The sequence below is a fragment of the Polyergus mexicanus genome, unplaced genomic scaffold, assembly GCF_030449975.1.
Source record: "Polyergus mexicanus isolate NDT 795.1 unplaced genomic scaffold, iyPolMexi1.0 SCAF_15, whole genome shotgun sequence".
In the NCBI taxonomy this organism is placed as follows: domain Eukaryota; kingdom Metazoa; phylum Arthropoda; class Insecta; order Hymenoptera; family Formicidae; genus Polyergus; species Polyergus mexicanus.
Genome location: NW_027223335.1, coordinates 5146976 through 5173308, shown reverse-complemented (window position 1 = coordinate 5173308; position 26333 = coordinate 5146976). Strand labels below are relative to the sequence as shown.

At 35.9% G+C, this 26333-nt stretch overlaps 1 protein-coding gene across 1 annotated transcript in view; it reads left to right on the top strand.

The window, feature by feature from the left end:
- The window catches only part of Pi3k21b (uncharacterized), a 31261-nt gene extending 6981 nt beyond the window's left edge, over positions 1 to 24280 (top strand). The window contains exons 2-13 of the mRNA XM_070308453.1: positions 3086 to 3220; positions 11677 to 11980; positions 12402 to 12500; positions 16465 to 16650; positions 17543 to 17671; positions 17805 to 18012; positions 18433 to 18660; positions 18921 to 19245; positions 19330 to 19577; positions 19793 to 19969; positions 20060 to 20239; positions 20522 to 24280. Of these exons, the coding sequence (XP_070164554.1) occupies positions 3086 to 3220; positions 11677 to 11980; positions 12402 to 12500; positions 16465 to 16650; positions 17543 to 17671; positions 17805 to 18012; positions 18433 to 18660; positions 18921 to 19245; positions 19330 to 19577; positions 19793 to 19969; positions 20060 to 20239; positions 20522 to 20816 (2514 nt within the window). The 3' untranslated portion in view covers positions 20817 to 24280. The remainder of the gene's footprint in view (positions 1 to 3085; positions 3221 to 11676; positions 11981 to 12401; positions 12501 to 16464; positions 16651 to 17542; positions 17672 to 17804; positions 18013 to 18432; positions 18661 to 18920; positions 19246 to 19329; positions 19578 to 19792; positions 19970 to 20059; positions 20240 to 20521) is intronic.
- Positions 24281 to 26333: the final 2053 nt, after the last annotated feature.

Here is a 26333-nt window from a genome sequence, read left to right as displayed (position 1 = left end):
TTATATAAATCATATGGTATAAATAATTGCGTCTTATTATTCTATTGTAAAATGAAAATCGATAAGTAAAAATTGTAACGAAAAATCAATCGTTTGAACATTATAAACGTCACATACACACACATATAGATGAATCATCTTTTTTAAATTTTTTAATTACCACAATTTAAGAAAATTAAAATAATCTTTCGCAGCAATATAGAACACATATATGTTATGCGTATATGTGTGTCACAGATGACTGAACAGATTAAATGAAATTAATCTGGTGCATTTACATTTATAATCGTAACATAAAAATAGACGATGCTAGGAGCAGAGCATATATATTCGCGCAGATTTCAGATATTGTCAAGTTTAATGAGTATAAAATGAAAATCATTTTTCATGATTATCTAAACTTATTATCATAGCGCGATTTTAGATAGATAGCGGAAATACCATTGATTATAACGAATTTTTTTTCAAAGAAAGGCTCTGATATAATCATTCTTATTTGCATTCATTATTTTATCGGTAGGATTTCCGTCTCAGAGATGACAATTTCCGCGAAATAAGTTCCCCATAGCAGGCGTCACCCAGACCGATGACGGATCGGGTCGCAAAAATTCGCAACGTCTGCGATCCGTGGGATATAGCGCGAGAAAGAAATGATCTCGGCGCGGATTAACCGAGCGTGTCGATGAAGCGGACGTGCAAACGTACACGCGTTGCTGATCGGCGTGAATTATTCGGACGAGAACGACGAACGAGTCCTTATCTCGCGGCTGTCGTCACGATCGCGGGCTTGGGGTTACGACTTGGGGAGGTTACATTTTTCTCTTTCCCTTTTTTTTTTTTTTATGTTTCTGCTTTATCGGATCCGCGTTGCTCGATAAAGGCAGCCGGTGACACATGGAGACGTCTCTTCTCTTCGTATCGCAACGCGCGCTCCCCGTTCGTCTCGTCGCGCCCTCGCGATCACAATCCGTCGATTTATCTAATCGCGAACTTGGCCGGTCATGTGGTGCGTTAGATCGTATGTTCGAAACTCCGTATCTTGAGGATCGAGAAAATCGGGAGATGCCCCTCGTGTGCGCGCGAGCGCCTTTGGCTCTTGCATAATCTTCGGCGATCGACACCAGATAACAATCGCATTTATCTAGAAAGAGAATAGAGTCGTTCGGAAAAGAAAAAAAATAACAAGAAACGTTTAGTTTCTTTTATCACTTTTTTTTTACAAATCTACGTAATATTAAACGTCAAACACGTGTAAGTACTATATAGCGTAAACATTAAATAATCATTAAGTGGAAATCATAATTATCCATCATAAGAGATTAGTGTGACGATGGAAATAACGTTATAATTGTAACAATATATAATAATATTATACGTGTGTCTGGCTTTTATTACCGTTGAGGGCTTAATTACTTATTAAATAAAGATTATTAATGGTATTTGAATTTTCTATTCGATTCAAAAATTGACAGAGATTTTAGATTAATCAATTGATATATCTTTTTATTTATTTTTAATTTATTCTTAATTTGATTGAACAAAGTGAATAAGGAATGAGAGAATAAAGTAATTTTTTTTTTTAACCTATTATGTTTATAGAATAAAAAGCTCTCTGATTGAGAATAATTAAATTTGGAAAACTCTCAGAAGAAATTGCAACGCGATATTGTGATTGAAGCAATTTAGTTTCCACTTAAATGATCATATAATGATGAGGAGAAATATGATTATACTTGTGTTCTTTCTGGCGTGCCATAATAGAGATAGTTTGTCATAATCAAATCGTATAAGTACATATAATAACTAAAGCAAATATAAGTGATTCAATTCATATTTAAAAAAAAAATGACATGTTTATTGCAGAGATAATTGCAAGAATTGTAAAATTTGTTAAAATTCCTTATACATAGAAAGCATCTTAATCGAATCGAGATTTTATTTTAATTATGATAATATACATGTTGCTAAAATAACAAGATTATTTGACAGTTGTATCGTAATTGTGAAGCATTATTTAAGTTAGATTACTCTAAAATATATTTCAGCTGTTGTTTATCAAAAATGCAATGCTGATAATCTTAAAAATAACAATTCCAAATATTAAATTCATCTGATACATCACTTTTTATTACTGAGAAAAAAAATTAGGTATCTGAAATTAGATATCTGAAGAGATCTAAATTATTCCAACTTTCACTCTTCTAATTCGACCAATTAGCGATTACTTCAATTTGCTACATGAATCGTTCTGTAAAACGGTTCTGGTATCATGGATTTAGAAAGGAATGATTATCACGATTGTCAGAATAAAAACACACAAGTTTCGATGGATCGTGGCGAAGCCGGAAAATTGCCACACGTCCTCATTTGAAAATCTCGAGGATAATAAACGCGTGCATATATGCTGGCTCTCCGGCTCATTATCCGTTTCCGCTTGCAAAGAATCGATTAATCATATGCGTTAAAGACAACTTTACACGATTTCACCGTTGATGTTATTCTCGAATAATTTTTTATCCATTATCAAAAATGGAGGGATTTTAATGTATGTTTGTAAATTTATTTTATAATAATTATTTTAAAGAGAAACAAATAAACAATGACATTTCGATCACAACATAATTTCAGATAACTTTTATCTTTATATATTATATACAACACATATGAATCTGAGCAATAATTACGAAGATATTTAATGTTGAAAATTGAACAATCGTGAGAAGTTATGATTTTTCTCGGTAGAAAAAAATTGATTTATGCAAGACTCTGGAATAAGGTAGCTTATATACACTTTTTTATGTAACCATAATTTTTCCTCTCATTAGAGGAAATTATTGCGTTATCATATTTGTCTAAAAATCATCTCCGATTGCGCTACTTTATTTTGATTTGTCTTTTTATAATTCGCGCAATTTAGCCGGGATGATGGCCAGTAGCACAAGCTATGTAAATTCGCTGCACGTGTGTGTGCGCGCGCGCGCGCGCATCCTCCTCATACGCAAGTGGACTTGGCTCGATTAGTTGTCGCTGATTCTCGTGCCATCGATGTCCACCTACAATCTACGTCTCGTTTCTCTGTTCACAGCCCGTTAGTGAGTGGACGTCATTAAACGTAGTTGAATGGATGTCAGCCCTAAATCTGTACCGCTATGCGGACGTGTTCAAGTCGAAAGACATCAAAGGCAGCGATCTGCTTCATCTGGATCGGGAGAAGCTCATGGTAAGCCGATCATTTTAATTATGTATTAACATATCGGTCGTCCGTACATCTTGGGATTAAAGTAACCGATGCCATTCCAGCGGCTTGAAAAAGTCGCTTCGAAAGAAAGAACTTTGAATGTGGGACATTCGTGAGATCGCTGTCGATATTAGATTATTATAATCGAGATAAATTTTATTCTAGTAGCATGCCACTTTACTTTCTGTTTTTACTTTAATATAGTCATTCTAATAATGGCAAGTAGATTACAATAATTTAATTTAATGAATAGTCAGATACTTAAATAGAGTAGGGCATATACGTATAGTAGAGTCATTATAATGTACTCTATGCTATTTTACTCCGGTTACAAAATTAATGCACCGATATAGAAGCGGCATATAATGGTAGCAAAAGATGCGATATAGAAAGCAACTAAAAATAAATTACAATTAGAAATCATCAATTAAATAATTAGCAACTTATAAAGCTGGTATTACAATTCCAGTGCGAAGAAATTCTGAAATTTCAGGTTTTTTTTTTTTCCCCTAACGCATTTGTTACTTGTATTCCTCTAATTGCAAAAGAACGGTGACAGGGTAACCGATTCCGGCGTAGTTTTATATTAATCCCGAAACAAACAGTTTCTTACTTAATGAACGATAGTGCAATGTCCTCGTTTGCGCGTATGTTCGCCGTTGCCAGCAATTAATTACACTATTATGGAATTTTTCTCGAATTCACCGGCAATTGTAAGAGTGCACCGGCCGACGGTTTCGCTAATGATAGCCGACCATTTTCTTCTCGATCGACTAATTAATCCCGTCCCATTAATCGGCCGCGGTTTAGAGAAATGTAACTGTTAGACGCTTATTAAAACTAATTGAGAGTAAGAATTAATGCGCCGTATCGAACCGATTGCTGCGCGAAGAAAGATCGCAGGGAAGATTGTTTAATTTTGTTTATTTAACTTATAACCGGAGAAGAGATACAATATCTGTTGGACGAAATTGTTCGGCGAATCGAATGCATTTTAAAGAGTCCGGAGTGGATCACCGACGCGTGTGATGATGATGCTGTCGACCGGCTTGCACGGACTCTACTCGGGTTTGGTGAGTCGTTCCTCAGTATCATTTATCATTTATCGATTTTAATTTTGAATTTAGATTGTAGCAATGAGTATTGCGCGGGTTGAAGTTCTTAATGCGAAATTGATTGTTATATTTTATTATCAATGCTGAAGATAGATTAAAAAACTATTCGAAACATACATTTTTAATGCATATTTATCACTGAAATTTAAGAATAAAAAATTTGCGCATTAACAATTGCGCATCTTGGCTCTAATTATTTGCCAACTTAGAATGCACTCTAGTCGGGGAGCTCGGTCCGATTTTTTACGATGCATACTAATGATGCATGAAATGCACACTCTCACGGAATAGACTGACCAAAACGTACAAATTAAGGTTCTTTATGTTCCTGGATCCCGCTTGATTGAAATTTAATTCTGCGACAAATAATCGTCAGCAGTTCGCTATGTGATGTATCTCTAATTTTAGAAAATACGCAAATTCGATATATTGCTGACGCGTTTTCTCAAACTTTAACGTTGTATATTTTGACCGGCTATCTTCCTCATGACTGATAAAGTCCTATTTATTTTTTTCTGTATCAAACTCGTTAATTATTAAAAGAAAGAAAAGTACCTCAAAATACACGCGTTTCATTCTAACGTTTCACATTCCAGAATTAAATAAATCATTTCTTTCATCTGTTTAAAGATAAATATTTAAATATAATATATTTTTTCCAACTTTTATATTATTCAGATACCTATGAATATATTAAAAAATATTTTCACGTTTACGCTATACTCGCTATAAAAATATTTTATAACACGTAACTTGGAATTTCAAAATAAGATAATATAGACTTAAGAAACAAAACAAATTTTATTATATACTGTGAGTGAAAATTTCTAGATATTTCTTCCTCTGAATCATTAGTCCCTTGCTTTTCGCTCGTTTCGAGTCGTGTCGAAATCGAAGTCGGAATCGCACGATCGAAAATTCTTCGGCTAGTGCTCGGGAGAGATGATGACCTCGAGAGAGCTGAGAGTATCTTGACGACGTTTTCCTTGGCCTGTTGACCTTGTAATTGCCCTATAGCGTCTGCTACAGTGCGAGTCTTTATCGAATCTCCCTCCCTCTATAGATCTCCCTCTTTCATTCGTTCAGCGCTGATTTTTCTTTATCGTCGAGCTTTCGGCTCGGCGATTATCTTCTTGTTGCCTCGCGAAAAGCTTCGTATTTGATTTTTTATCTTTGCAGAGTTACATACTTATTGTAAAGTCTAACACGTAAAATCGACAAGAGACATAAGACGGGAGGGAGCTGGATTTAATGAGATCATTTTTTATCGGCGCTCCCTATGTCACTCCCTACGATCGCATTTCTTTCTTTTTTCTTTTTAATGTCTTCTTCTTAATAGCCGCGATTCGTGGAGAGGTTTTTATTGAGACGCACAGGATTGATGGCCGATACAATTTTTAAACATATGTCGCGATCCTATTACCACACGTCTACTTTAATCCAATGCAATCGCGGCGCTTTCTGTATCGCTATCAGTACGAAATATTGCGGTAGAATTACTGCGTAGTGCATGAAAATGTAAAATGTATAATTTACCGCGCTGCGGAATATCGCGATAATATTCTTTATAACTCCACGCGGTTTCGGCGCGTTTCAACATAGGTAACGATACATTTATTATCATGTAGGCTATTATTATTCTGTACGCATCGGAAAATTTAACGACGTTTAAAAATGAAGATTCTCGAATCCTCCGAGTTAAAAAATGCCTATATAGAAATAATCAAAGGAAAGTTTCTCTCTCTCTCTCTCTCTCAACAAATTCGTAAGATATTTGTTATATAAAATATATATTGAGCATATGCAAAGAATTAAAAAAGAAATATTTTTAACCTTTAGAGGATAAGATACGAAATATACATCTCGCGATTGATAACGTTGAAACAATATTAGATAAATGCTGCGGTCTTGAAAGCGTAGACGGAGATCACTAGCGCGCGAATGTAAAACGAAATACTACAAAATATATCGTAAAAACGGTTTCATCGTATGCACAAGACGTAACTTTTTTATATCCGCTGACTAAGTTTTTTCTTTTTTGTTCTTTTTTTTTTTCTTAATGATCCTGCCATGTGCATGCTAAAAAATGCTAAATAAACGCTGTCGCAATGAAAACGCACACACCGAGATATAGATATAAAATGCAACGCACATCACCGAGATATAGATATAAAATGCAACGCTACAAAACACAGAGTGAAGATGATTTTTCTCGCATTGCGAGACACGATATTTTATATCCAATGACCAGAGAATTCGTTTATATTAAACTGATGCAATAGCGTAGATAAAACTATTGCGTCCGTATGCAAATATCAAATGTTTCTTTTATTAAATTTTCTTCTCTCGTAGATATTATATTATTATTATAATATAAATATCTTAGATAAATCTGCAAAACTTTTCCTTCGAATACATATCTACGTCAACAAAATGAACAAAGTTGCTAATTTAACTTAAATATTTATTTTAATATACATACTATACCATACACACACACACACATGATTAAAAAAATATATTATATATTATAATAATATATTAATATATTATAGCAAAATACAATATAAAAATTTTAACTTTTGACATTTTTTTAACATTTTATAGTACTAGAAAAAAAAAAGAGAGAATAGCTCGATACATATATATATATGGTACATGTATATGTATAGACATGTGTTTCTACACTTTTCTTACTCTCGGCAGTTACGTTGCGCGTAATGATCGTATCGTGCATATATTTTCCTTATGCGTTACCACGCGTCGCATTATCATAATTATGCAAGAAGCCCGTGCGCGAAGTAACGGGTCGAGATGGACAATCGAATTACACCGGTCGGTGTTGGCTTAAGTATTCTCGCATCGATATACTCCGTGGGAAAACGGGCGTTCCTTTGGACCGTAATTACATCGGCATATTCCACGACGTCGGTAATTGTCGCTTGTTGGCGCGCGAACGGATAATTAAAAAAATTTTTGAATTGCAAAGATCCGCGACAGATTCATAATCGGGTTAAGAACAAACGAGAAAAAAGGTTCGAGTTTCTCGTCTGACTAATTAAAAATCATGCAGAAATATTATCGAATTATCGTAAAACTAACGTCCGCACTCGGGATTATTATTTTTTCACATATGTATATAGATCACCAATAACTTTTCCGATTAAATTCTTTAGATTTTTTGCAAGAATTCACGTATTCAGCCTCGACGCAGAACAAAAATACGCGCCAAGGAAACTATATCCTCAAATCCCGTATTACCATGCTAATCGACTCATAAATCTATCCTTTTAGTGCGAGAAATTGTTTGATCTTTCGATTCGGCGTGTCCTTCGACGGAATTGTCCTGTTCTGAACGCACGACGAGATATACTGAAAGAATTCCATTAAATTTTTTTCGCCAGTTTTAGATGTCTCGAAATTGTTACTTTATTGTGGGATATTATTCGCATTTTATTAAGAATTTATTTCATTTGAAAAATCACGCTAGTTTTATTATCAAGAGGTTACTTTTATAAAGCCATCAATGTAATAGAGATTTCTTTAAAATAAAATTTGTTTCTTTAAAAATATATCTTTATATACACTTTTTTAATATTGTATTTTTATGGGGGGGGGGAAAAAAATGCGGGGAATGCGAAATGCGTCTGTACTGTGTCTGTACTCGGAGCGGATTTTTTCCTTGTCGCAAAACAGCGAATTCTCTCAAACATTTCTTGGCACTTGGAATAAAATAACGAGCCCGTCAAATTTTATCGCCGCGCTCTCGCACGGCCGCGTAATATATCGATCACTTTACTTTTGCTGGCTTGTCGCCGCTAATAATAGAGTTTGGCCCACTACGCGCCATGGCGCCGGTCGAAATAGCGCGGCATCGTACGAGAACGTGCGCCCACAACCGAATACCATAATGTGAAAAAGAAGCCAGCTGCCGGAAGCGCACCCTCTCTTTCTCTCTGTCGCTCTCTGGAACTGGATTAATTTTGTTCTGTTTCTATAATAAAGACAATGTACGCATAAAACGAAATTATGATTACGGGTGCTCTCTGGCCGTTTCTCTATTTAATACTTTTATAAAAATTTTTACATAGCTTCTTCTTTCTTATCGGAAATAAGTTACATACGAATGTACTATAATAATAAATACTAAATGAATTAGTAAAAAAAGGAGCCAGATTCAGAGTTTAATATTTAAGAGATCTTTGCTCAAACCATTCGCCATTTGAAACTTGACAGAACTTGCAGTGTGACATATAGTATTTGTTATGTATATATTTTCTTACATTTATAAGAATTTATATTTAAAAAGAATATATATACATTACATACTCTCATTTATATTCATATCATTAATATATCTGTAAATGAAAATGTTCTTCAAATTTATATTTAATAAGATACGTGCTCTTTTTACGTTTGAATTTTAATGAATACTTTTTTTTTAATGAAATGTCACTTCAAGATTGAATCGTGTTAAATTGCTGCAAAAATGTAAAAAAAAAAAACAAGCAATTTTCTCAGTCAGTCGCGGCGACAGGACAAAAACAATGCAGTTCAGGTCAAGCTTGCGACACGCTTATAAATGTAGCAACGCGAATGTGGGAAATTTAAATTGGACGCGAGAAAAGAAAGCTACGGTCAGGTGACTCATCGAGACAAAATTAATAGGGGAACTAAACTACTCGCATGACATTGAATCAGCCGATATGGTTCGATTAAAATAATGTGATTATAATGCGCGATTAATCGTATGACAGTTATCTCATCGAGCGCACCCAGTAGCAAATGTGCAACTCATTGACGCATATAATATCTATTACTTTGCATCGTATCAAGGACTCGAACATTATTCTTACTTATAATCAATTGACAATTTTTCAATACATGAATGAATATATACGCATATTAATATATATTTTTGAGATCTTTCATTGATTTTTTTTTTTTTTTTTATAGATTTTATTAATTCCTTTTTTATCTCTCATCGATTTTTTATCGCACTTCTATTTCACAATTTTAAATTAAGAAGCTACACGCCTCGAAGACTATGAAATTTATACCAACTATATCTCTTTTCCTCGATATTCATATATTTATCCACGTTGGTATAGTTTTTATTTAATTTGTAATTAACGAATCTGTATTTCTCTCTCTCTCTCTCTCTCTCTCTCTCTCTCTCTCTCTCTCTCTCTCCGTCTCCTTATTATATTTAAAATACTGCGCTATCGATCAATTATATTGTCCTTTGCATAAGCTATCTTCTTCGATAATTAAAGATATCAATTTGAAGTATTAACATTTACAATATCTCCATTACGCGAACGCGATTCGCATCGCTAACTCGCGAATCGCGGGGTGCATTGTATCTCTTCGCGAGTGCAGTGCAGGTATTGTGCAACGGCGTTTACCCAACACCTGTTGCCTCGGCCGTGCTCTAGAGAAAATGAGATACTTGCCGGGAGAGAGAGAGAACAAATAGAGAGAGAGAGAGAGAGAGAGAGAGAGAGAGAGAGAGAGAGAGAGAGAGAGAGAGAGAGAGAGAGAGAGACAGGGAGAGGGTCGTAACGACGCATATAAATTACGATCGTCCGCGTGTTCACCCCTTTTACGAGCGCGGTGCTCCCGACTCTTCAAAGTCCCTCTTGACTGATTTACCGTTACGGTACCCGCGAATTATCTCTCTCTCCCCCCCTTTTTTTTTTTTTTTTTTTTACGATATCGCTATTCTTAAAGAGTAGATATTTTCCGCGGTTTTGTTTGTGGAAAAGGAAGGTGGCACGCTATAATTTACAACGCGAACAATCGCGATCAATCGTGGAATTTAGAACCTGTGACTGTAGTAAATTTATTGAACTGATAGTGAATTATATATATGTACAAATACACTAGACGCTAATTGAAACATGTAAACAATAAGTAGAATATGTAAAATATATTTTGCAGTACATGATATTGATTTTTGACAATTAACAAAAGAACACACTGTATCAATCTGAATGTCTGAGGATTCTTTGAAAGTAGAAACCCGACTTTATCAAGCCAATCATATCGCAAAAAGAAAATTATTAACAAAAGCGACGTTTCAAGCTTCTACGTGAAATAATAGATCGCAATTAATTTAATTTTTATAAAACTACGCGATGTGATTGCGCAAAATTGGACGAGAGTGTTGTCGGAGATTAGAGACTATAATGTATACTGTTCGTCAATGATGAAAAGATAATTGTCGGCAAAAAAGTGGGCCGACAGATCTCTTAATCAATCCGCTATTTCTGAAACTCTAGTTGAACTCTAGTTAGCGTCCGCGGGCTATTTGTGACGAGTATATTATTTTTTCTCATTAGTCACTATGTAACTGTCTTCACGCTCGACTTTGACACGCGTTATGCGTCCGCTCTTTATAGTCGTTCTCTTGGCTCGTGTTATACGTTTACGGATTTACAACCGTCATCGGGATACGCGCGCATTTTTACCAGTAATGCGACGGAAAAGTCTCCCCGACTCGGTGACTCTGTGGAATTGGCCCCGAAGAATTCTGTCGTCTTCTGTTGCACCCGTGGCAAATTAAGTCGGTCGAAGGTTACGAAAGTGCGAGATAAATATTTGAAACAAGTGATCATAATAATTAATGATAACGATTTTCAAATTATTTAAAACGAAATATTTCATTTCACATCGTTTACGTAAAATGGTGTGCTTGTTATATATTATATATTTTCTCGAGGAATAATATGAGTAGACAAATAAACAAATCTAAAATAAAACTTGAATGGTTAGAATTAAAAATATTTAATAATAAAATATTTTTTTATATTTTCTCTATTAGAATAGCTTTGATACCGCATGTTTATATACTAATTTTAAAAATTTGTGCCAAGTAGGATGAGCTATTAATTCGTCATTCAATCACCAAACATATGTTTCAGCAATATCTTAATTTACAATAATTTATTCATTTATTTATTTAGATTAGCCGATAAAATTATGTATTTTGACTCTACATCTTGAATAGTATAATTATACTGATTCCGGCAAATCAGCATGATCTCTTCCAAAGAAGCATCCAAAACTTCGCACGCTGAGCACGCAATAACACATGGAAATTTAGAAAAAAAAAAAATCAAAATAGGGACGAACAGTTAAATCGTTCTTAAAATACATATTTTTCTGTGTCGTAGTAGGGCTTTTTTATTCGAGATCTTATTGTCTCACCGCGAGAAGATTAAATCTGAAACGTCACGTTTGTCTTAAAAGATAAACTAGCGTCAATATGTCTTTTTCATTTGAACATATGCGAAATTTCGCCGTGTGATTGTGTTGCAGAATATGGGCATAAAAGATGAATTCCATCAAAGGAATATTTTGGTCTGCATCGAGGAACTCTGCCAATCGTCGCCGCCATCCTCGGTGGCGACGGAGACGACTGGCTCCCCGGCTCTCAGCACCACGATGCCGACGTCCGGTGTCGCCGTGGAATCGGGTTGCTCGCTCGGAGTCAACTATCCGGGCAACAACGTGGTCAATAACGCGCACAATCTCAGGCCGCACAGCTTCAGCGTCTTGGAGAAGTGCGGCAAATGCCATAAATACCTTAGGGGCCTTTTACATCAAGGCTTTCTCTGCCAAGGTACATCCGTTTTTCTTCTTTATCAAGTCGTAATTCGTCAAGTACTTTGAATAGAAACTGAATTTTATAATCGACGCGAAGGAGCTTCATTGAGAGTCATTTTGTGCGATTATTTAATCTATTATATTTTTTTACATTCGGATTCCCCTATTCTTTTCGTGATGATTACAAATTATAATTGTGTTTACGTTTTTAATTAATTCCTCGAATAAAGCCGCGTTATTTTTCTTTGATTTTATTTGATATTCATAAAATAATTATGACTTTTAACGATTTTATAAGGATTGTGAAATTTATCATTGAAAATTTCATGTTTATATTCCTGCATGACAGTTATTAATTCTGAAACTAGAACCAATAAGCCAGAAAAAGAACTATGCGTTTCGCGCTGTTGATCTTGCGAATTTTCTGCATTGCGCAGATTGCGGGTTGGTCGCTCACAGGACGTGTTCAGTGACGGGTTTCCCTTCCAATTGCATATCGCTCGACACGGACAATCGTATCAGCAGGTTTACTTCAGGTAAGTCACGTCGTTTGAGTCGCCGGCTCGGCGCCGCCTTCGTCATTGCAAATTTTATAGCGCGGCACAGCCGTAGATATGAGTGTGAGATGCAGGACGCTCATTAATTCTCCGTCGCGTCCCCTAATTGATAGAACATGGAAAGAGAGGCTGAAAAATTTAGTTGTCCTCCAAAATGGAAAGTTGCGTCAGAAACGTGCTCGGTGGCATCGTAACCGGCCACCGGCCGGTCCGGCGATCGTATGGCGAGTTATCGAAGTTAACGAGGCAAGGATGCCTGTTCTGGCGCCTGGCTGCGCGCACCTCGCTCTATGATAACCTGGATCACTTCACGGAGACTTGCATTTCACGGCTGACGACTTTCTTCCATTGAAATCCCTCCGCGTCGCAGTCGCGTGGGAGTCGCCTCACTTGCTGGCATTTAATGATTCTTAACCGAGCGTGCGAGTTTCAACAGAGTTTTGCCTCGCTCTACGATGCATTCTCTGTATAACGAGGAAAAGTAATATCCACGCTACGAGAAAAAGACGGTCTACAAAATCTCAGCATTGCATGTGGAATTTATTTCGATACGATATTTTTATAATTATCTTTCGATAAAAAGTAGAGAGAGAGAAAGGATTTTTTTGTCAATTTTCAATTTAAGTATCGCTGAAAGAGTGACTCTATGGCGATGCGATAAAAAGTCAAGCTTATTGAATTCGTGAAATGATGAAATAATTTTCGAGAAAATCGAAATTAAGAGATTTTGTTTCCTCCAATCCATAATCATATTTTTTTCTAAATTTTTACAACGAAACTTTATGTCTTTATATCTTGCGATTTAGATTCGAACAAATTTCGTCTATTGGACATCTTTTTAACACATGGATAATTAATTATATTGTAATAACTATCGACTCTTTAGATCGTCGGTATTTTCCTAAATCGCGCCAGTCACCAGCTGGCTTGTGATGTGTGCCTTTGACAGCGTGATAGTTAAACGGCGCGAATGTCTCTCAGACAACGATAATCGGCAGAGACAACGCAGGCGAGGCTCAACGCTCGTGCCGTCAACGCGCGTCTCCAATGATGCATTTAATTAACGCTGCACACGCCGCAGCACGAATGACGGAATCGAATATTTGTGCATAGCAAAACCGCGAACACGGCGCCAATCTTCAGGGCCGTGTCACCCCGTCGCCTCGCTGCCCCCGATCCTTCATTCATTTATTCCAGGTTCCGTCATCAATTGCATTTATACATATCGCGCGACGGTGCATCGATCGCTAGAAATTATCATCTAACTGATAATGTTTATTCACTGCGAGGACAATTTATGACTAATGATCATAATAACAATTTTGAGATTCAATTCGATAATATTATTGGAATAGATATTCTGTGAGTAACGAATAGATTATTGATGCGATGAAGAGAGTTTCGGGACATCCTGTTCACAGGATGTTAATTACGCTTTGATTTAGTTATCCATTTTATCCGGAAATTCACCAAGGGAAATCGGGTCTAACGAAATCCCGTTTTAAGACGAGAGACCTCAGAAATGTGGCCATCCCCCATTGGGATCGCGGACAATCTAATCTCGCGTTTTACGAAGGAGAAGGCTTGGTATATCGCGTCGTACGCGTGACCAACAAACAATCGTCGGTACGGTTTTCATACCGTGCGGTTTCACACGTACGTGTACGCGATTGTTGCATCGGCTTGATTTATAGTAATTGGTAGCGTTTAATCGCTTATACGCGAGTCATCGGCGTCTTTCGAGCGAGCTACATACGTGGAGGTGTAACGACGGCAATTACGCTCCTCTCCTGCGAGAGCAAAAATTCGAGTCACGTGCGACCGCACGCTGGCGACTTCGACATTGACAGTCTCGCAGATTGCATCTGTCCGTTTGAAAAGTTGATTGAAAATGACGCAGCAATCAATTTAAATCTTTAATTGTATTTGCTAAGGCTTGACATCTTATTCTCGTAGCTTTCAATGCATAACGCAATGAATTTGCGCAATGTAATGTTTACTTATCACGTATTATTCAATTATATTGTAATACGATAATGTAGCGATAAATGCAATTTTTAAGATATGTAATTTTGTAATTTCTATTATTCAATTATTTCGATCTCATGTGATTCGTTGACAGAGTTTTAGAATTCTAAATCGCTGCAGTTTCGCACGATTCGAACGCGAAATCGACGCCATAAAACTAAGCTTCGAAAGCCGCGAATCATTCCCCAAATTTCGAGTATTCGTGTCTTCATGTATTTACACGCGTATTGATTTATTCGAGTCCGACGAAGCGGCGGATTCGTGACGAATATCGAATGGCCCCGGCTATCCTCCGCCGTGCATCCGCGCATAAAATTCGTGTGCCGACGTTCACGCCCGTAGATCGCGTTTTAATTCTGACTTTTTGCGTCCCTCCCTCTTATTCTCTCGGTCACTCGTCCTTCCTAAGAGAATAAGAAGAAGATACGGTCATGAAGAAACAAGACGTCGCCGTTGCGGTCGTAAAAATAAATTTCTCTCCTCCTCCTCCTCTACCACCGCCTCTCCTTCCCCCCTCCCCCTCCCCTCTTCTACGCAATGTTCTCTGCTCCGGTCCGATTCGCTCGCCGCACTCTCTCGTTCTCTCTCTTGTCATAATACTTGCGTACGCGTCTTTGATTGTACAAATGGCGCGTGTGCGCGGTATTCGCGAAAGAAAGAGAGAGAAGGAGCGAAAAAGAGATCGACGGCCTGAAAATATGATCGCGCGTATATCCTCGCGCAGAAAATAAAGTCGAAGGTTCGTCAGCCGTTCGAAATGGGAAAAAAGTGAAAAAAAAAGGAAAATCGGAAAGATCGAAGAGAAAGACGAAGGCGAGAAGTTCACTGGCGCGAAAATCTACGAGAAACCGCGCGAGGAAACCTTCGAGAATTCCTCGGGCGGCTGCGCGGCGTTACGCAATTTCGCCGTCGTCGCTTTGTCCTCGCCGAATTTCGCGTTCGAACGGGACGTCTCGAGAAATGAAGAGAGAAGCGGGAAGGCTGCATTATGGTTTGATCCCGCGAATTTATATTGTCCCATGATTGATTGCGCTTTGCATGACATACTTTGACCTTAACATTTTGACAAACTTGACAAGGATTAAGGCTGGATGATTTAAGTCTTAATTAAATGGGCAAGTACTGGAGCATGTTACGATATAATTATATGTAATTATAAAAACAATGAGATACATAAACAGGTTTTATAATTCGATATAATTGATTATTTGGTAAAAAGAAGACTAGAAGAACAAAACATGACACATACATACCATGCGTGCTTCGAAACGATGATATGAAACATTTAAATTGATGGAATATGTTTATTACATTTTATCTTGAATTTTATACATAGTTCAATGATTTAACATATTTTATATTGTTATAAAACATTAAAATTACTTGCTTTCTTAAAAAAAAGGATAAAATCAAGATATGATCAGATTAGATGCGATCATATTGATCTTAACAGATAAGATCCTTGATTTTGTACTCTAACAATATAATGAGCACATATCTCTCTACGCTCTTTCTCTATATTTTCCTCTAATTAAATATATTTGATAAAGGATTATTGAAAAACATACAATTATAAAATGTATTCGTTCTCTCATTATTTGTCTGGCTAAAATTTACATTCCACAATAACATTACATTTTACAATGCTGTGACAAAAAAATGATAAATGTTTTAATGTTGTGTACGTATACCTTTTCTTTTTTTTTTTTTTTTTAAGTTTCAAGTATCAATTATATAACTGCTATATTTTCGCGTTTGGGAAGAAACGTGCAGCGCTGTGCGAATAGAATGCGTCTCATGATTCGAAAATTTGCCCACAATTCTACAAATTCATGCGAGGAATTGTGGGTTGGGTCTACAGTCACGTCGATGTTTGTCGCACCAAACAGTACGCGGTATTTGTCGCACTTTACAGTGTTCGGTCTCGCGCTGTGCTCGCAATTCGACACCGCTAGCCATGCGGCGCCGATCCTGGTGGAACGATGCACCCACGTCCTCGAGCAGCAGGCGTTCGCCGACACAACGCTGGACCTCTACAAAGTTTATCACAGCAGTCCGCCTAATGAGCAGACCCTCGAGCTGCGACAAAAGTTGAACGAAGGTAAGACGCGCGAACCGTGGCGGGCCGGATCGAGTTATAAATAGCCGGTGGCAGTCATTCCACAATGTTCGGCCCGCGTGTTGCAAAAATTTCGAGGCGCGCAAAACCAGATGCACTCGCGTGTGCGTTGCGGAGGCCTTGCCGATACAAAAAAAAAAAAAAAAAAAAAAAAAAAAAAAAAAAAAAAAACTGCAAATGTGCGCTTATTTTGCACGACGGATCGTGCAACAAACGAACGCGATAGAATTCGGGATCCCTTCTGGGCTTTTAAGAGACAAAAATCCGGCCGCGTGTTTGCGCGGAAAATATTTTACTCGTGCGTATTGTCGTGTAAACGTATTTTAAGTTCTCGCAAAGTGCACGATATACGAATCATTTGTTTTCAAAGTGGCGTTAAGTAAGTTTCCTGCTATTTATATCTGCATGATATAATTTGTATACATTGATCTTAGATCTAGATTTGACTTAGCACTTGATGCTTTATCACGTTTTGCACGCGCAATTATTTGTCTAACATTGGGAAAGCGTTTTCTACAAATTCAGAATTTATCAATTCGTTTTCTTTTGCGCGCGCGCGCGCGCTATGATTATTTAAATATATTTCACATAAACATTTCTTTTTTTTATACACGTCTGTTTAGATAATCAAGCTTCTTAACATGTATAATACAATCTTGTTGCGCGATAAATTGCTAAAAAATTTATAAAGCAAAAGGTATCGTGCGAATATCTCGAGGAAATGAATGAAACTTTTATAATCAGAAGTATATCTTGCTCAAAATTGTCGCGCAAGTTATAATTAATCATTAGCATATAATATTGTTATGATTAGAAATATGTACCACAATAATCTCGACGATAAAACCAAACGCACGTGACATAATATTTTTAGATGTCTACAATGCGGATTTAAATCCGTACACCCCGCAATGTATTGCGAGTGTCCTGAAAAAGTTCCTGCGGGAATTGCCGGATCCGGTGATCCCTGTACAATGGTACGACAGATTCCTAGAGGCGTCAAGTGAGTATATACGTATATATATATGTATATATTCTGCAATAAAAAATTTTTAAATATTTTTCTTAACTAATCATTACGATATAATTCTAATAATATTGATCGCGAATGCCTTGAATTGGTTTTTATTGCTTAGGTATGAGAAGTGACGAGCAATGCGCGACGCGCCTCAATCAATTAGTATCCGAGCTACCGGAACATCATCGTAGCACATTGTGCCATTTGATGGCGCACTTTTGTCGCATCTGTCAGTTGCAGCACGGAAGGGGCTACACGGAACCACCAACCATTCTCGTGCAAGTGCTCTGCCACATATTTCTCAGGCCGCCCTGGGAGCGAATCATGTGAGTGCCACGTGAATTTCTTCGATTGCAGTGGAAGGGTTGGGAGTAGAATATACACTTCACACGATGGTTTTTTTGCTGGCGACGATTAAAAAAAGAATCAAGGATGCTGGCAATTAGTTTTTCCGCCTTGTTGAGACTAATTAAGTTAAAAGAATTGAACTTTCTAATTCGCTAGCATCGTATGTTGTGTTTAAACTCTCTTGTAAAAAAAGTCATGTATAGATTGTATAACTGGTTATTTTCAAATATATGATACTATTATATAATGATTATAATGTACTACTACATTACGAAAAAAGATTGACTGGTTTGGCACGACCGTATTGCTATTAATAGATAAAATTGCTCAATAAGACCACTTGTAATACTTAATTACAAAAAATGTAAACGTTGCGCATTGCGTATATTTTATTACAGCCAAGTTGTCCACAACACGGAGGCACATATACGCATAATGGAATTGCTGTTGTTGCATGGCGATTGGAACGAGAAGCTACCAGAGTTTGCCAGTCCCCCTCAATTGCCCCCGCGTAAAGTTTCGAGACCGCAGTTTCCAATTTTGGATCAACTCTCGATTCTAGAAGGCGATACCGTAGACAGAACGGCATCTGCCGCAGATACTGGCAAGGACCAACAACCACACAGGTGATTCTCAAGTTGGATTTTGATTTTGATCCAAATCTTAATCTAGGTTGCAAATTTTTGTTTGTAGTTCCAATTCTACATTGAATTTTAATTTGAATCTTTCTGTCAATTTTTAATGCTATATTTGTAATTTCTATCACTTTAATGTTATATTTGTAATTTTAGTTCTATTCTTTTTACAAATTGTTTTTTAAGATTTATATAATTACATGGTACAGTTAAATAACGAATAATTATAATTAATACTGAAAAAATTCCAGACCGCGCACGCTTCAAGAGGCCGAATGGTATTGGGGTGACATCACGAGGGATGATGTGAACGAGATGATGATTGATTCACCAGACGGCACCTTTCTAGTACGCAATGCGTCTTCCAAGTGCGGCGAGTATACTCTGACACTACGTAAGGGCGGGACCAACAAACTTATCAAGATCAGTCATCGAAATGGAAAATATGGATTCTCGGATCCTTATAATTTTCATTCGGTCATCGAGCTAGTCGACTATTATAGGAACTGCTCGCTCGCACAGTACAATTCCGTGCTGGATATTAAGCTACTCTACCCTGTATCGCGATTTCAGCAGGTAATTTTCACGAACTTTCCGACTTAATGGTAGCTTTACTGTAATCATATTTGAACTAATTTTCTGTTGTTTGTCGGGAAACAGGAAGATGAAATCGCGAATACGACCGACATGGCGAAGGTCCTGCAAAAATTTCTTGAATTGGAGAAAGAAGTAAATGATGGTATCCGACAATACCACCATTGTTGGGACTTATACACTAGAACAGCCAATGAAGTTGGGCTAAAGATTCAGGCGTTAGAAGCCTTTGAGGAAGCCATCAAGATGTTTGAAGAACAGGTAAAGTTACAAGAGAGGTTCCAGAAGGAGGCTCAGCCCCACGAGATCTCCACGTAAGTATTCTATTCTTTTATCACTTTGCAAGATATAAATATATATTTTATCCTAAGGCATTACATATTATATTGAGAATATATTGACCAAAATAATATACAACATATTATACAGTATATAAAAAACATGATGATATTCATAAGATTCCGATTCCGCGCATGACAGAAACAATAGAATCCGCATTATTAATTAACATTGCGCTAAATGATTGCAGTTTAATGGATAATTCGGAATTGCTGAAACGAAGACTGAAGGCCTTAAAAGACAGCAGAGATCAATTGCAGGAGAGCACGAACCAACAAGTTGCCTACAACAGAACCCTTGAAAGAGAAACGTGTAGGTTAAAGTCGGAAACTGGACAACTTGCGCGGCAAAGGGATCGCTATGCTTTGTACGTATCCTGTTTTAAGGATTTCAAATATTTCCTTTCTTTATTCATTGGAAAATTATCTAACTTGTTCGCATTTTGTTTCAAATGCAGATGGTTAAAAAAAAACGGGATGAAACAGAACAAGATGGACTTTGCTGTCCATTCTGATGAAAAAACGTGGCTCTATCTACAGGGTTCTCGTCCCGATGCTGATCACATTCTGAAGGGCCGACCCGACGGTACTTTCCTTGTTCGCCGATCAAGAACGGGCCAGTACGCGCTCTCCATAGTGTAAGTCTTTTTTTTTAACATAAATGACGATCATGCTCCGAATTTAATAAATTAGAATAAACATTTATAAATGCCGCGATTATAATACACGAATAACAATAGAACAGTTTAAAACAAAGATTAATTTATCATCAATATATTAGATACTTTGCTATCTCGCGCGATAGACAAAACAATGCGATTTTTTTTATGATTCGAAATTCAATATTAAAGAGTGTATTTTGTTATTAAATTGACTTCGTAATTTGTACGATGACTTACTCGAGAATCACAATGTTACAGGTGCAATGGCACGGTGCAACACTGCATAATATACGGCACTGAGCGTGGCTATGGTTTTGCCGAGCCTTATAACATTCACGAGAGCCTGAAACATCTGGTGCTGCACTATGCCCAGAACTCCTTAGAGGAGCACAACGAGTGCCTAACCACCACCTTGGCCTATCCGGCGTTCGCGCCACCCGCGGCGCTCGCGCAACTACAATCCCAACAGAAGCAATTGCAAATCTACACCCAAAACCAAACGCCGTTTGCGCGACTAACCCATGAGAATCAGCTTCTCATGCCGCATACGTAATATTTGCATGCTGATTAGCATCGCGATCAGGATCCGATCGAGTTCGAGTATGTTCACGCAGATATAAACTCTGCTACTACAAGCATCATTCGCCGACACGATCGGCGAATCCGATCGAATCACGCAAGCCTTTCTTGACGAATTTGAACATGTTCCACTACGAAACAGAATGTTCCTTCGTTCGAGAACATTTTTCAAAACCGCATACAATAATTATGCACATAGTCAGAGGAAACAATATCTCGCGCGAATCGACATCATAAAAGCGCGCAATCGAAAGCGTGCAACCGGATGCTTGATCATCATCGAACGATAGGTAGATAAGTCACGAGATCTATGAAAACACCTTCGACAAAACATATTTAATAGCCGCAACAGTAATAATCATAAGAACTACTAGCGATAGAATTAGGTATACACGTGTTATCGTGGTAACGATCTTTGACTAATGCAGAGGTTTCCAAACGGTACGTCACGACATCCTTGAAAAGATACGATTTTTATCCGAAAAGACGTAAAAATAAGAGATAAGCAAGTCTTCTTCCATATCCGAAATGTTTTACAATGAATTAAAAAACTTGAAAAGTAATTCCGGAAAATTGTATCGTGTCTATATATCAGCAGCGGTTTTTTAAGTATGATTAAATATTCGAACATTTTTTTCAATTAGGATTTAGAGATGATACGAGAATGTTAAGTTAAAAGTAGTTGACTGCTTGAGTTTTATAAATAACGATGAACAAACGTAGAAGAGAGAGAGAGATTAATAATTTGATTTTATTTCTGGAATATTTGACAAATAACAATTAGATGTTTCGTATATCCATGCTTTCTTATTTTAACATACAGAGCAAACGCGAAAAAATATCAGTTTGTAAGAATCGTAAACTAAAAAAGTTTGGGAACCTCTGAGACTTAACAGGACCAACAACATCAACGACAGATATCATCAACGCTCCCTCAGGATTTGCATAACGCGGATAGCTCTGTCGAAGGTTTACGCGGAGATTACAGCGGTATGATGATATTATGATGATATTACCGCCATCGATTTTATTCTCCGGCATTTTTAATCTTGACGCTCATCACCGCGCAGTATTGATCCGCTCGGAAGCATCGGAATTACAAGGACGCATCGTCGTTTCAACGACCGGGATAACGAGACTCGTTTCATTTGCATAGATTTTACTGTTCAGATAATCAGGGTAGTTATATCCGTATGACCGTCTAGCCCTTAATAGCCTGAATTATTTTCAGAAGCTAATTAGCTCTTATCAAGCAGCAATATAGTTTTAAATTTAGTTTTGAATTAGTAATTCATTATCACTCGATTTTATATAGGATTGATTGTATCAATTCTACATGGTTTAAATCACACCATTAAATAAAAGATAATTAAAGATAGAGAAAAGATAATATAAAAGAACCGAACGAATTATTTATGAAAGTCTAACATTTTTGCTATTATAGCTTCATTATATAATAAGTCGAAGCTATTATAGTACTCATTTACGTTATTACAATATTTATACTATTATAAATAGCGTTTAATACGCTAATGCACTTTTGATAAAAGATTCACAATGGTAAATCACATAATTTTTTGTGCAAAATAAATTATTTTAGTTCATGTGTTACTATCCAATGTTGTTAAATACTATTTGTTTCTTCTACAAAATATGCAATGCATTAATTTCGATTGACCGCCGTATAAATCAAGGTCTACATATTTTCAACTCTCATAATAGGTATTATGTTAGGTTTTTAAGGGTTAAATGTGATCAATAAAACTAGATGGTTGCTTTCTTGTTGCTCGCAATCCCTAAACGCTCCATACGCAAATATTCGCGATTTCGATGAAGGGCACGTGCTATAATCAGCATTGACGGCGGTGATGTCTTTTTATGCAATTTGCTGAATTGCAATAGTGATATTAGAATATAATCAAGCGAAATTCACGAATATTTAAGGCGTCTTTATACCGTTTTGATAATAACTGAAAAGCTGATCGCGGAGAGAACTGAGTAGAGATCCATTTTTTAAATGGAAAATTTAAAGAATTATTTTTTGGGGTCCAATATTACACATAATATATATATATATATATATATATATATATATATATATATATATTGTTGTGTAATATTGGAAAAATTACATATAAAATTATTATTATCTGTTACAATGCACAATATCTGGTTGTAATGTCTGTTTTCAATTTTTTTCAAGCCATTAAGACAATGGATTCACTCTATTTTTGCGATCAGGTCTTTGTATTTAAAACGCGCGATGATGAACCGAACATCTCGTTGTCTTTTCCCGATCATATTCCGCAGCGGATCTCGACAAAGTTTCGTCAGTGAGAACTTTTTTTTATACATTAGATTTCAAACGCTGCGCCACAAGCAGATTAATGAATGAAGAAGAATATATAAATATTATCTGTGATTTCAGATTGTCTGTGAGCGGGGAAAAGAGTTATCACGTTTGTCGTTTCCGATTACTTTTGTCCCTAGTTTCTTATCGTTGTCTTTGTTTCCTTCTTTTTCTACACTCTTTCTCTTTCTTCGAATGTACATGAGCTTTTTATTTGCCAAAAATTCAATGTTTCTCGCCCATGCGATTAACGCATCGAATCGATCTTTCTCGCTGTTCTCGTAGATTCGTTGAGGTCCTAAAGGTAGCGGCGATGAGAGAGAAGATCAGGACGCAACAAGAATTAAGAATAAAGAATAAAAAATTAAAAGTAAAATTATTAATGTATGAGAAATTCATTTGTTGAAACACAATTGAATGATGCTAATCTTTTCTCTGTTTATTTCTATGCTTTATCATTCTATTATGTGCATCAATAGAATATTTATTTTTATTGTCGTTAATTTCTTACATTTATTTTTACTCTTTTGCAATTATTTCTCTATTGTGTCTTGATACGAACTACCACGAAACAAAATAAATGTACGAATGTGTACCTGAGAAATCTCACATTTACAGAGCGGTCGGTAAATGTCGAGAATATATCGGGAATGCTTCCATACATTCAGTAAGATCTATAATTCCTTGAATTCCTCTCACGTTACCGTAATCGATAGAAAGCTAATGTAAATGCAAGTCGACACAGATTTGATCTGAATAGATGAATTGCATTGAAAGTATCGAAGGCAATCGAAATGAATGGAAATCAGAGCGATTTCCCATTCAGTGTTTGATTCATCCTTTTATTGCTTGTCATTGCTGTTTTTAAATGTATCAGATAAAAGCGGTGCAAATTGAGTTTAGAAAGTTTTATCAATATATTACATCATTGCATATAAGCTGTATTTTCATCAGGTATTTTTGGAGTGAAATGCGGTTGTCCGATTGTCATCACACATCAAAAATTGGATAACTAACTTTAGCTCCAGATACATTGTTAAATAAAGCTGTTAAAATGTGGAGTATCTTGTCTCAAAACGTGATTTATACTACATATAATAATAATAATTTATAATATATTAATATAATATATTATTATATGTACATATATAATATATATACATATATATATATATATATATATATATATATATACACACGCGCGCGCGCGTGTGTTTGTGTATGAATACGTATATATCTTTTTTATATTTGTGTATGAATACGTTTTGTATACTTGTTCTTTCTGCAATAATTATTATATTTTACGCATTATGCGAGTGAGCGAGAAAGATCGATGAGATGTCTTTTTCCAACCTGAAGAAAACGTCGAATGGTAAAAGCCATGCGAAATGAATAAATAAAAAAAGATGAGATCGCAATCGGAAGTTTCATAGGAAAAAGCGGTGAACGAAAAGCTCGTTGCTCATTTCGAATGCTTCGGATTACGTAGGCTTAGCAGTAATATTTAAGACTTTTTATACAAACGAAATATAGAAGGAGAGGAGCGGGAGAAGCAAGCAGTCTGGCTTGCGTGATTGTCTGATTCGTTGTCCGTCGTCGTCCGTTCGTTTTCTTTCATCTTCTTTAATGTTTTCGCGTTTCCTCTTGAAAGCCTTGTTCACTTTTTGTTATTTTATATTGTTTCGTATACTTGCGCTTTCCAAAGAGTAGGATAGCGATGACGTTAATTTCTTTTGTTCTAAAAGATGGGTTTACCATCGTGTTCGATTTTTTAGAATTTGAGTCCTATGATTATCGGATTAATTTTAATAAATCTTTATAAAAATTTACGCAGAAATTACATTGATTTTGAACGTATACTGTAGAAGTTTCATTCCTGAATAACATACGCTTGGACTTAGATGGCACTCTCTTATAATTCCCTTCATCTAACACGTTATCGATTGAATGTTTTTGACTTTCGAACTGAAATTTATTTATTTATTTATTGTCTCCCATTTCTTCGATTATTCTATATATCAATCATGCATGTTACTCAAGGAAATTATTGTTACCCAAGACTCTTTACAACATATATCAAGATCAAAATAATCCGTAGTGTGTTAGTTTTTATAAAGAATTATCTTAATTTTTGTTGTAAGGCAAATGGATGTCTCTCTCAGTGATGAAGCCTTACGCATGACGGACAATAGTAAGACAGTAATGAGAAAAGTGAGAAACTTATCGAGTCGTTTTGTGGAGCGAGTTGAGACAGTTCTTTATGGTCTTTCTAACGAAAATAATTAATCTTCTAATGCAAAAGTGCAGAGAAAACGATTCAACGACGATGGGCAACTTATACATATATAGTATTAAGGGCAAGTTACATAAAAAATATTATGACCGACGAGTACGACTCGCGATATAATCCTTGGTGATGCGATTCAATGCAACATCCGCGCTATTGTGTTATAATAAAAAATAATTATAATTAATAATAATACAATTAATATTAAATAATAAACAATCAGATGTAATATATGAATATTTTATGTGTTATATTATAGTGTATTATACATTTGTATAGTTTCACGAAATTCTTAATGTGAAAAATGAGCATAATGAAAAAAAATAATTGCTCCGTTTGTATAAATCTTATAGAAAAAAATTAAAATGCAACCATATATTTATATATAAAGTTTAATATTATATAATCTTAAATATGCATTTTTCAGTTTAAAATTTTTACGGAAATGAGTGTTTTAAACTCTATAAATTTGTTAAAATTTTCATTAAAATAACAAAATAATTTCCTATTTTTATATTTATCGCTTTCAAAGTTTTAAACTGAACAACTTTATTAATTCCTTTCTTAATCTATTAAATTTTTCCTTAATTTATAAAAATATTTTGCGAGCATACGTATTTCTTATGGCATATAAAACAAAACAAAAAAAAACTTGAATTAAATAAAAAAAATAATGTATCATCATTTGTCTCGAAATCTATCATGAGTCGCACTCGTTGTTACTTTCTCCCAGTGGGAAAAGATCATATTTATACAGATATGTGCATGGTGCAACATATAAATTCACACATACATACATACATACACACATATACACAAAGTAAATATGTATGTACGAGATATAAAAAAGCTAT